General features: G+C 36.7%; 1 protein-coding gene across 1 annotated transcript; it reads right to left on the bottom strand.

The window, feature by feature from the left end:
• Positions 1 to 4,517: 4,517 nt before the first annotated feature.
• Positions 4,518 to 10,694, bottom strand: C7H3orf38 (chromosome 7 C3orf38 homolog). Its single transcript, XM_069472464.1, has 3 exons — positions 10,349 to 10,694; positions 7,597 to 7,838; positions 4,518 to 5,543 (listed from the first exon to the last, which is right to left on the bottom strand). Exons 1-3 carry the CDS (start codon positions 10,473 to 10,475, stop codon positions 4,866 to 4,868), a joined length of 1,047 nt encoding a protein of 348 aa, XP_069328565.1. The 5' UTR covers positions 10,476 to 10,694; the 3' UTR covers positions 4,518 to 4,865.
• Positions 10,695 to 12,450: the final 1,756 nt, after the last annotated feature.

The following is a 12,450-nucleotide window of genomic DNA, read 5'->3' as shown; positions in this document are numbered from 1 at the left end:
AACTTATAAACTGTTTCAAGAAAAAGCCTTTAAGCAGTTATTTTTTGTTCATAAAACAGCACATCAGACAAATAACATAGTTGGCAATGGGTGATTTTTCCGTCAATCCTTAAATTAATTCAAACGTAATTAATTTCATACTTCAGAGTTAGGTTATCTACAAGGTGAAGATGAAAACTACTAACCAAAGAGCCTCACTAAATGACTCACTCAAAATAACAAGCCCTATATCCTATATGGTAGGCTGGGTGACAGGAGATTTCCTCTCTAAAAACAAATCAAAAACAGTGAGGAGATTGAACAGTACTGAGAATAGAAGTTAGAAGGTACCAAATTCTAGGCCAGTGATTTCAATGACTAACCCAAGAAGTTCTGGAGTCTCGTTTTATATGTCACGCAAACATCATATTCAATTCAATATTAACCCTTTACAGAAAGACTACTGGGAAGATTCAGACTAGAAAAAATACAGCTGAAAGCATTTAGCACATTCTGACAAAGTTTGGATACTTTTCCTTCCAATTCTAAATAAAGTGGCCTGTCAAAATATCCTTTATTTTGTATTGACAAAATCTATATGGCTTAGTAGAGCCATATGGCTATTTAAAATTTCAAAGACATTTTTTTTCTGATCATATAAAAGCATCTATCTCAATCCTTTTACAAAGAGCCTAAAGAGGTTTTCACCTTAAGAATATCTAAACCCAGGGACTGAGATTCGAATTCAACATAAGTTTAGGTAAATAACATATTGATGCATTATTTTATCTTGCACTTGATTCAGTGACTTACAAATAGTAGATGCTCAATATATGCCAAATAAACTTGAAGAGAACCTAGATCCAGCAAGTCTTGTTTCCTAACACTGCAACTGTGTTATCTACATCAAAACTGGGTAGATACCAAAGATTATAAATAGGGTTTTAGAGGGTGGGGAAGACGTGGGAGTGTTATAAGATGAAAAGATCACATACATAAACTCCTGCAGAAGAAATGTTCATATTTTTAACATTTCACCAGAATTAGCAATATACAGTTAATAAATAACATCTTCTTACGTACATTTTTTTCTTTTCACATTTTTACCACTTTCTCCAATGTATGTTCATTATTCTCCATTAAATTTATCTTGTCAAAATAAAATTCTGAGTATTTTTATGTTCCAATTGACAGATTTTGGTATTTTGTCTTCGTATCTAACATCTTTTGAAAAACAAAATTCACAAGTAACAACAATCACAGATTTCCTAGAAGTCCTTTCATTCATAAGATTTAGTCCTCTAGCATAGGGATGCAAGGGCACATTTTATAAAAATAATTTTATTTTTTAATACAGTAGAAGAGCAGTCTGGGGGAAATGTAACTATTATGGCAGGGGTTTTTTTTTAACATGGAGTTTGGCTATAGGATTCATGAATGTGCTTTAGGGAGGCCCATGAACTCACTGAAATATGCAAAAATTGTGATAATATATGTAAACATATTTTTTCTGGGGAGAAAGAACATAGCTCTCAATGTATTTTTCAAAAGGTTGATGACCACCTTCCACAACTCCAGAACCAATGAAGAAAAGGGCATTTAAATTTGTGAAAACAGAAATCCCAAGAAAAACATTACAGTGTGGTTTTCATTCATTTTTGTTATCTACTTAGCTGTGAGAGTTAGAACATTTGTTAAAACATGATGTTTCTGATAATCTTTAAGAAACAAAACAAACAAAAAAACCCCACTGTTCCTTAAATTCTTTTCTGGCGATATTACAATTTCTTACTGGTACTAGGCAAGTAGCCTTCCCTTTAGCACAAAAATGTTACCTTTCTGAAAACCCTGGAACACTTCCTGACTTGTTATCTTGTTTGCCATTTGCAAGTTGCTTTAATAAATTAGAAGTTTTCCTATAGCTGGTTTTTTAGTTAATAAGACACGTGTTATCTGGCATTCTAGATACTAATAAAATACCCTAATGTAACTATTACTTTAAGATTTAACAAAAAAGCATACTTAATATGTATGCCCTGTTATTTGGCTACAGCAAATTAGCCTACAGCAAATAAAATTCCAGATGATCTCCTAGTCTGACCACCCAATTAGTATGAATTATGGGTAGAGTGTTGTATTCTTCTTTACTACTTTACTCCGGATTTTCCAAATACCATTTGGGTATAAAAAAGCAAATGAGAGACAATAGAGACCTAAAACTGGGTTGTTTCTCTGTCTACCCTGACATAGACTAATAGGTTGGTAATAAAAGTAGAGTTCAATCCTTGCACTAAGCTTTGGTTGTTCTCAAAACCCTAATCAAGCTTCAAGAACAGATTTCAATTCCTCCACGTCTAAATCTTCCTCCAAATAACTGTTTCTTCATACATTTCCCCTCTAATGTTTTCTAGAGCCCTCAGGTATATTCCACTGACCCTGCGTTTTTGAGGTCAGTATAGTTCTCCTCCCCAATCTGAATTATTTTGGGGATCTAAAAGTTTCTGTTTATTCAGGTATGAAATTCAGACTATGTGACCAAAAAACCACCACTGATGAGAACCAAAGATAAAATCTAGATGCAGAAAAGCCTTTTTTATAGTATGTAAACTTCTTTTTGTTCACTCATTCACCCATTCACTCCAACATTAGGCTCTACAGTGTGCCCAGATGTAGAAATTCACATGAAATAAAACACAGTCCCAATCCTCAAGCTTAGTCTACCAAGAAGATTTCAAATCTTTAGGGTTAATTAAAACTATGTACAGAAATTGCAGCTTCATTTGAGCTTTACAAATATTCAAAAACCCAATACTGAAGATATCTAGAGGCAATCCCTGCTCATTCTGGGCATCTATAGTAGTTCTGCAGTACTTGACATCAACAGCACAAAGAAAGAGATAGGAATGCTTTTTAATTTTATCTTTTACTTAGGATGTTTTTTATTACATTTTATAATGCTACTTTAAGCTTAAAGGAAAAAAAAAAAAAAAAAACAACCTTGCCTTTCAAAACCCAAGGAGAACTATGGGTTGCGTAAAGATGGACTTGTAACCTGATTACGTACCTTATAAAACTATAAGATGTAATTATTTTGGGAACTGCCATTTTCTTTATATCTAATTATATTACACTCATAGTGTAACTAAGAGTAGTAAAATCTGCTGTATTTTGGTTAAATGTTTAAAACTTCATCCAAGAGTAAGACAACTGTAAATTAAATCTAAACAATACACTATTCTTACAGCAGACAAAAGGGATTTCCCTCCTTTATTAAGTTCTTATTTTAGGACATATCAATTTGTACCCCTCATAAGAGGCATGGCATTAAAAAAACAAAGATGAGTTTTTTCCTACTGCTTCCATCAGTCTCCCCTAGATGATTACGAGCAGACTTAAAAGTAAAAAGTAAGACGTACAACACATCATCACATTTTACCGATGAATTTTCTCCAAATGGTACTTTTTTTTTTTTTTTTTTTTTTTTTTTTTTTTTTTTGTTGAGACAGAGTCTCACTTTGTTGCCCAGGCTAGAGTGAGTGCCGTGGCGTCAGCTTAGCTCACAGCAACCTCAAACTCCTGGGCTCAAGCGATCCTACTGCCTCAGCCTCCCGAGTAGCTGGGACTACAGGCATGCGCCACTATGCCCGGCTAATTTTTTTTTTTCTATATAGATTTTTAGGTGTCCATATAATGTGTTTCTATTTTTAGTAGAGACGGGGTCTCGCTCAGGCTGGTCTCGAACTCCTGACCTTGAGCAATCCACCCGCCTCGGCCTCCCAGAGTGCTAGGATTACAGGCGTGAGCCACCGCGCCCGGCCCCAAATGGTACTTTTATAAATTAAAATTACTAACTAAATCCAGGATCAGCAAATAATTGCTGGGTAATGAGGAATTTAAACTTTAAGGCAACTATGTAAATAATCTGGCAACTCAACCTTGTAACTCAAACTTAGTGACACAAATTAGAGGTGAAAAAAGTTATGACGTGGGGGTACATGTATACAAATGTACACACATATACCTACGTTATAAACTTGTGGATTTTTTTTGGACACCTTTGTCAAGATCAATCAAGAGGAAGAACAGTAATTCATTTAAAAGTTAGGAACTAGGCACACCTTTAAAATTTCAACAGTATATTTCCTTCATATGGTATTACAATAAACGTTCTTTAAGACTATTAGCTGAAGCCTAGGTAAGAATAAGGTCTATTTTCAGAACAGCATTTATCATTGCCCAAAACAGTTTGGAAAATGTCGCAGATTACAAAAGATATTTATCTTGGACTACAGCAGACAGCTTTGAAAAATGTTCCTCAAATATTTAAAGAGGCAGTAAGTTTTTCTTTATCTGCTAAATGATTGGACTTTTCCCATGTCATTAAAATTTTCTAAACTGAGAACTTTGAGTTTACATTAAACATCTCTAAAATATTTGTTTTAAAAACAATGTAGTGAGATGCATTTGTAAAATATCCAATTATCCAGATTTGATAAAAGTAAATGAAAAATTTAAAGAGGGGAAGCCTTGAACACTATTAGTCCTTTTCCACGTGAACAGCAGATATTAGCAGAATATTCATTAAGTAAAATAAACATATTACCTGGTTTCTAAGGCACATGGTTACCTATAACATCTAAAGTGGGATTTATTTGATGAACTGCATTACGCTCGCAGAACATTTGCTGCAACTCAGATAGAGAAAGGTAAATTTTCACATAATATATCAGTCTGTAGTCCAGAAAGGTATTTCAACTAAAATATGTCAATCCTCATATCTGAAATCACTTAGAGTCTAAGTGATGTCTAAGTCTTAGACATTACTGATGTAATATCTGGGCGAGTTTCTGTATAGAAGTTTTTTTTTTTAGGTGGACATACAGTTCTCAATGTTTTAGAGACTTAGACAAACTCACTTCTCTTTTGTTCAGCAATGCCTCATTTCCACCACGTAAAGCTTGGTCTCTGGTTCCACTATCCAATGCCTGCTTTACATTAAGTCGCACTTCGTTGGTACCACAAAAAGTGATTACATTATAAAAGGCCTCTAAATCACTTTGTTCAAATGTAATAGCTGGTTTCAGTAATGTTCCAGGAGCAAGGGAACTCTCTCCAACAATTCTCAGGTTGATAAATTTGATTTTCCAAGTATTCTCCACAAAAGGGCAACGGATAAGTCCAAAAATTTGTTCAAAAATACCCAAACAAGTGTTCTCTCGGTGGACAGTCCCAGCAACTCCAACCATAACCAGCCCATGGGGAGAAGAAGCACATTTCAGTCCACGGGAATCTAGGTTGGGGCTGAGAAAAAGAAATTCTTCTTTTACTAATGATAGCAAACGAAGGCTCACGATTTCTGCTCCATGGTAGTCTATCACATTTTGTTCTGATGTGTTGTAATAAAACCTAAGCTTGACGTCATGCCAGAAATGCTGTGGCCCCCATTCATCTTGAGGTGGTCCCAGCAAAGGATTCTGAGAATTAAGAAGTCCAAAGAACCAGTGACAGAATTCTTCTCCTAGGCGACGAAAATCAACTTTTTCAGCTTTTGTATCTTCTTTTGCCTGATTAAAATACAATAAATATAAAATAAAACTAATGCCTCTCATATCTTTTTCTATCTAGCCTGTTTCAGAGCTAAGTTTGAATACACTGCCGGTTATAGCACAGGGAACTGAACCACATGTGAACTCACTGAACCTGTGATTCATAGTTAAATCCTTTTTCAGAAAGGAGAAAAGTCATTTTAGAGTTTTTCAGCTTAGATGAAAACTCAGCTAAGAAAGTAAAGCTTAACAAAGTCTCTTAAAGTATCAGCATGAACAGTCAATAATGATTTATATAAGCACTTTCTTTTGACTGTGGTATTGTTTTTACAGGTGTATATATCTGTCAAAACCTTTAAAATGTATGTTTTCAATGGATGCACTTTGCATATAAATCATATCACAGTAAAGTTGATAATAAATAGGCATTTCTATTGCCTTTAAACAGATACTTCTAGGGTAACTGAAATAGGTTATTTTCTATGATTGGGATTAATTTTATTTCTTTTTTCAAATAAAATGTTACTGCACAAATACACCTGATAGGCTAGACCTCATTCATCTAAGTATTTCAAAACACAGTACCTCACTGAGATGGTAAGAGACCTTATGTTTACTGAACACCTGCGAGTTAATACACTGGGCACCCTGTGTGGCACTTAAGGGCTATTTCCTCTTATCTGCACAACATATCCTATGACATAGATATTACTGTTACGACTATTTTATAGATGAAGAAAACAAGGCTCAGACAAGTCAAGGTACCTGCCTAAATTTACACATCTGGCAGACCCTAATTTGAAGTTGCATCTGTATAATTTCTTTTTTTTTTTTTTTTTTGAGACAGAGTCTCACTCTGTTGCCCAGGCTAGAGTGAGTGCCGTGGCGTCAGCCTAGCTCACAGCAACCTCAAACTCCTAGGCTCAAGCGATCCTCCTGTCTCAGCCTCCCGAGTAGCTGGGACTACAGGCATGCACCACCATGCCCGGCTAATTTTTTTCTATATATATATATATTTTTTAGCTGTCCATATAATTTCTTTCTATTTTTAGTAGAGATGGGGGTCTCGCTCTTGCTCAGGCTGGTCTCGAACTCCTGAGCTCAAACGATCCGCCCACCTCGGCCTCCCAGAGTGCTAGGATTACAGGCGTGAGCCACCGCGCCCGGCCTGTATAATTTCAAAGTCAATGCTCTTTACAGTATGTTAAGAAAGCCCTTAGAAGATCCTTTCCTAATTTGAAAGCAAAGCTTTCTCACTATAGAAGCTCATTAATTCAAAGAGTGTAGTATGTAGTTTAAAAATCTGCAAATTACCTAGAGATTCATTCAAACATTTAAATATTCATTCGATATCTAAAATGTTCAGTGGATATACAAAGAAACAGAAACTGCCAATGTTAGCTGGAGATATTACTACAACAAGATTTTTCCTAGTTAAAAAAAAAAAAAAATCAAATGGGAAAAATACTTCAGTTCCTTTCATGGAATCTTTGCAATTTAATACCAAAAAAGTTTTAAAAATGAGAAAGGATTTAAATAGAATTTTTTTAAAATGGAAAAAATTACAAAGAACTAGAGTCCAAATTAAAATTAACCTTGAAATTTAAAATCCAGTGGTATTCATTTGATATTGAAAATCATCAATATCAGTATTACTGATATTGACAAATTTTTTTTCCCTTACAAATCACTAGATTATATAAGCATCACTAAATGTCAGAAATATTTTATTTTTCAGTTGCTTCACTGGTCTTTCTTCCTTTAGGATGCAAAGGATACGAAGTAAAGTTAAAATTATAAAACACAAATAGAATATTATTAACCATGTTCCCCCAGATCTAGGATTATTTACAGAGTTTCAGACCAGACAAAGGCTCAGGATATAGCAGTGATGTACACCTGTAAACCCAGCTACTCAGGAGGCTGAGGCAGGAGGATGGCTTGAGTCCAGGAGTTCCAGGCTGCAGTGACCTAGGATTATACCACTGCACTCCAGCCTGGGTGACAGAGACCCTGTCTCTTTTTAAAAAAAAAAAAAAAAAACAGGTTCAAAATATAAGATCTACTTCACCTGTTGAAAGAGTTGGATGTCTTCTGTCTTTGTTACTGGCTCTGGCGTTTCTTTCAATTTCAGTTGTGACTGCTTTTGCCAGTAATCTTTTGCATGCTGAATAAGATTGTGTTTCTCAGTAGCTGGAGGTATAACAACCCCCTGTGTTGCCAAGTACTTAAATATGACTTCTCGGTGGACTTTTTTACGCCTCAGAAGTTCTTCTACGCTTTGACTGTACACTAATATTGCATGAATGGCATCTAGAAGGAAATTGCAAAGATTAATAGATAATCAAGAGCCACCTATAAATTTGTCCAAGGTCAGAAGACATTCTACCAAATAACATTTATAAACTCTTGTCACAACATTATTGCTTTTTACATGAGATGGCTTGTCATTTTTTAAAGAGGAAATGGGTTGTTGGAAAGTTAATTTTTTAAAATAATTTCTTTATGCTTTAAACTTCCTTTACCTAAAATTCTCCCTTCCTTTCACTTCCCATTGCAACAGTGAAATTCTAGCATTTTCTCTTAAAGAACTGTTTTAAGAAAAAATGCGTGCCAGAAAAATTTTTCCTAATAAAGCCAACAGACCTACATTCATGTATGACTTCTAAAAATAAGTAAAATTACAATATTTTGGATGTCAAGGAATTTTAACCCAATCTCACCCTCCAGATAAAGTCTAGGATACATGAGGTATCAATAAACATATTTCTAGAAAGTGGCAGAACAAGGACTTGTATTTTTTTAATTTTCAAAAATTTTATATTAAACACAAACCAAAGAATATTTTTGACTTGTATAAGGTTTATAGAATGGCACTAAGATGAGCTCCCATATAGTGACCTCTTAGCTTGAGACATCGGAAATTTCTAGTAAGTACTCTTGAGATCCTTATTTCACCCCTCCCTAATGTTATTCCTCCTCTAGCTTTTCATCCACTTCACAAGGTAGCTAATATCCTAAATGTTGTTTTAGGATTCCCTGGGTTTTCTTTATAGTAGCATAGTATAAATATGTACTCCTAAACAATTTATTTACTTTGGTGTATTTTAAATGTTCTATAAATCTAATCTATCAATATACAGTATATAGTCTTCTGCAATCTGCCTTTCATTTATTGTTTTTGAGACTAATCTATGTGGATATATGTATCTCTAGTTAATTCATTTTCATTATTGTATCATAATTAATTATATGACTATACACAGGTATCTATTCTTCTGTTTATACTTTGTGTGTGTCCTATTAGAAACACTGCTACTTTGAATATTCTTATACATATCTTCCAAGAACACAAAGGAGCAAGCAACATGAGCCTCACCTGGGGAGCTTGTTGGAAATGCAGAATTTCTGGATCTACCCCAAAACTAATGAACCAGAATCCGCTTTGTAACAACAAGATCTCCAAGATATACAAAAGCACATTCAGGTTTGAGAAGTCCTGATCTAGAGCATGTGTCTAATCTTTCATTTTAGGAAATAATGTCAAACTTGTTTTCCAAAGTGGTAGTTTAGTTCTACCTTGCATTTCTTCATTAGTTGTCAAAGAGTTGTTTCACCTGGTCACCAGCACTTGAAGTTTGTATTTTTAATTTTTTGCCAGTCTGGTACATAGAAAAGACAACTCTCACTTTTGGTTTTCATTTCATTGCTTTTTAAAGAGGTTGAATACTTTTCATATGCCTATCAGTTATTTTTTTCCTGAGCAATAGTCTTCAAATCATTTAAACGTTTATGTACTGGAAATTTTTTTTTTACTCTCATTTTCTTTTAGATTCACCATCAATTAAATACAGCATTTTATCCATAATAATTTTAGATTCAAACTCACCATAATTGTAAGAAGGTGACTGCCATGTAAAATACATAAATGCTTAAGAACTACACAAGTATAAAACTATTTTCAGTCTAAGTTCTTAGGAATTTTCTTTTAATGTTCATGATTCAAAGTTACAAATGATTGACTTTCTTCAATGGCAAAAATGTAAATCCAAGTTAAAAGAAGAAATACAGTTTTAAAAGGCAGAACCTTTTGAAGATACTTTAATCATATGCTAATATGGGAATCAAATGTTCACATTTTAAAGTAAAATTCAGCAAATTTAAAATAAAACTAGCTACGTGATGCACAAAATGAAACAAACGCTTTACATTTTTATATGTACTAGTCACAATCAGGCTTAATACTAATAGCTCTTGAAATCTACCAGAATGTTTGACTATGAAAGTAATTTATTTCTAGCACACAAAATTATCTCAGAAAAATTCTGTCTCCAAAAACACATGGATTCAAACTATCTGCTTTTTTATTACAGTAGTCGTTTTTACCAGACTGATATAAAGTGTTTATGATATCCTCCTCCCCTAAAGCTTGAAGAAAAAAAACCAGAGCAGCAGCTGACACTCCTCAGTTGACAGAAAGGAGAAATGGAAAACACTGGTTCCCCGGAAACTTAAAAACAACAACAAAATGACTACTGACACACTCCGAATCCTCAAACAAGCGTCTACCATAACATTCAATAGATACAACCTGAAAACTATGCCATTGTCAGCGCCACCCCCAGCCCCTTGGGCCGCGCCGCCTAAGTCTACGTCCTGGTTCCAGTGCAATGGAGCAACGGCGGCAGCCGAGATTCCCGAGTACCAGGATTCTGCTCAAGCGCGCTCGGGGACGAACCCTAAGCTAGGCCTCGAACCCTCTCCACTCCCACGCTCCCAAAACCTAGGGTCGGCTGTCCTCCGGTTGAAGAGTTTCCCCTTACCTTGGCGGTCCTCAGGGTGCACCAGGCGGTTGGTGACGGTGTCGCACAGGGCCATGATCTCGTCGTTGTCCAGTAGGCCGAGCAGGTTACGACAGCCCTCCATCTCTGGGGAGCTGAGTCCCGACATTTCAACCCCCAGGAAGGGGGGAGAGGACGACGCCAACAATGTCGCCCCTACGGCCCACCGGGCCCGCTCCTTGGCAACAGACACCGGAAGTGCCTTTCCTGTTGTTCGCCGTAGAAGGGCCTCGAGTATTCCAACACCGGGGCGGAAGTGATCGCCAAGGAGGTCGATCAGGAAACTGCGGTGCTCCGACTTCTGGTTCCGGGATGTCCCTTTAGTAAGTTGCGGTGTGTTTACTTGGAGGACATCGACCTTTCACAGGGCAGCTGGTTACAGTAAGAGAACCCGTGAACTGCTCCGAAGTCCCTCCTCGAAAAGAGCTCCCCAGAGAGCTGCGCAAGTGCGTGAAAAGCGGAAGACGGCCCGGGCGCAATGCCAGCTCCCGTCATGCCGCGGGGCCGGCCAATGGGGGCGGCTCCTCCCCGCCCGCCGGCCCGGCCCCCGGGAGCGCTTGAATTTCCTCTGCGGCCACGTCTGAGTTGGGTGAGCCGGTAGTTTGATATTCTTTAACTACGTGAATTAAAATAACTTGATTTTGTTAAACGTTGTACCACAAAAAATTAAAAATCAAAACAAAGATATCCTGTCCACGCCTGCTCGTTTTCCAGGGACTTTCCTCTCATACACGCTGGGATCCTGTGTTGCCTCCATTCCCCTTGTCGCCAACTTGGCTTTAGCAGAGGCGGTATCGCGTGCTGTTTAAGGTTGGGGGTTCTGGAAGCCTGATTGCCAGGGTTTTACTCCACCATTTACTAACTGTAACTGTGAGCAAGCTCCTTAGCCTTTTTGTTCCTTAGGTCTGTCTGGAAATGGATCTAATAAAGATACCTAGCTCAGAGAGTTGTAGAGGCGGGGTGAAGAAACAGTGCTTGGCGCCTAGTAAGAGCTCAATATATATTAGCTGCTATTATTACTATTCGTATGAGACCAATTCACATTTATAATAGAAAAAATAGTCATGCCCTGCTGGACTGAGGAATCAGACTTACACACGTTGTCATTGCCTCTATCTCCTATTTTTAATTAATATTTTAGATTAGTTAGTATTTAAGATATTGCCATTTAGTAGCTGAAATGTACACATCTGAAGATCCCCGTGAGAAAATTTAACATTTTTTAAATCTCATAAATATCCATTATAAAATATACTGTAAATATAGTCTCTAAGACAAGGCATTCAAAAATATGGTTAAATTAATTTGCCAGTGGATGTTATTTGGGGTATCATTTGCTCAACAGATACCAAGTCTTCATTTTTCATTAAGTATTAATGAGTGTTCAACTTTCCTTAAAGGAGCTTTTGGGAACGTTGCAAGTAAAGAGGTGACAAAATAAGTGCTCATATGTGCTGGTGCGGGACTGCATGGAAGGTATGCCCAGCCTTGTCTTTCATTCATTCATTACTTCATTTAAAAAAATGTATTTATTGAGCACCTAAACTATTTGCCAGTTACTGTTCTTTGTACTGGGACAAATGCAAGTCCTCTTGGGGCTTGCATTCTAGTGGGAGTAAACAGACAATAAACATAAGAAACTATTATTATTTGCTCTGCCAGGAACTGCTATGGAGAAAAATTAACTCAAGAAGAGGGGGATGGAAAGGATGTCACTGTTCTATACAGTTTGAAAGGAAAGGCTTCTCTAAATAAGTGACTTTGAAAAACTCAGAAGAAAGTGAGTGAGCCACAGGAGAAAAGTGTTCTAGGAAGAAGCAACAGTAGAGGTTTTGAGGAAGGAGGCCAGGATACTAGAGCAGCTTCAGGAGTCTATGAGCAATGTGGTTAGAGTTGCAGTCAAGACTGAGTCAAGTCTGCATTTCTCAATCATGGCACTATTGACATTTTGGGCAAGATGATTTTTTGTTGTGGGGGTTGTCCTGTGCATTGTAGGCTACTTAACAGTATCCCTAGCCTCTACCCACTGGGAGCCAGTAACACATACTCCCCTCAGTTGTGGCAAACAAAAATACCACCAGACA

This window comes from Eulemur rufifrons, chromosome 7, assembly GCF_041146395.1.
Source record: "Eulemur rufifrons isolate Redbay chromosome 7, OSU_ERuf_1, whole genome shotgun sequence".
NCBI classification, from domain to species: Eukaryota; Metazoa; Chordata; class Mammalia; order Primates; family Lemuridae; genus Eulemur; species Eulemur rufifrons.
This window is presented reverse-complemented; position numbering and strand designations above follow the sequence as displayed.

What these genes read in the sequence shown, in the direction of transcription:
- C7H3orf38 (XM_069472464.1), bottom strand. Translation starts at nt 10,475, where the DNA reads ATGTCGGGACTCAGCTCCCCAGAGATGGAGGGCTGTCGTAACCTGCTC. An exon ending in GCACCCTGAGGACCGCCAAG is followed by an intron (nt 7,839 to 10,348) that starts GTAAGGGGAAAC and finishes ATTTCCTTCTAG; the next exon opens with ATGCCATTCATGCAATATTA. An exon ending in ACATCCAACTCTTTCAACAG is followed by an intron (nt 5,544 to 7,596) that starts GTGAAGTAGATC and finishes TATTTTAATCAG; the next exon opens with GCAAAAGAAGATACAAAAGC.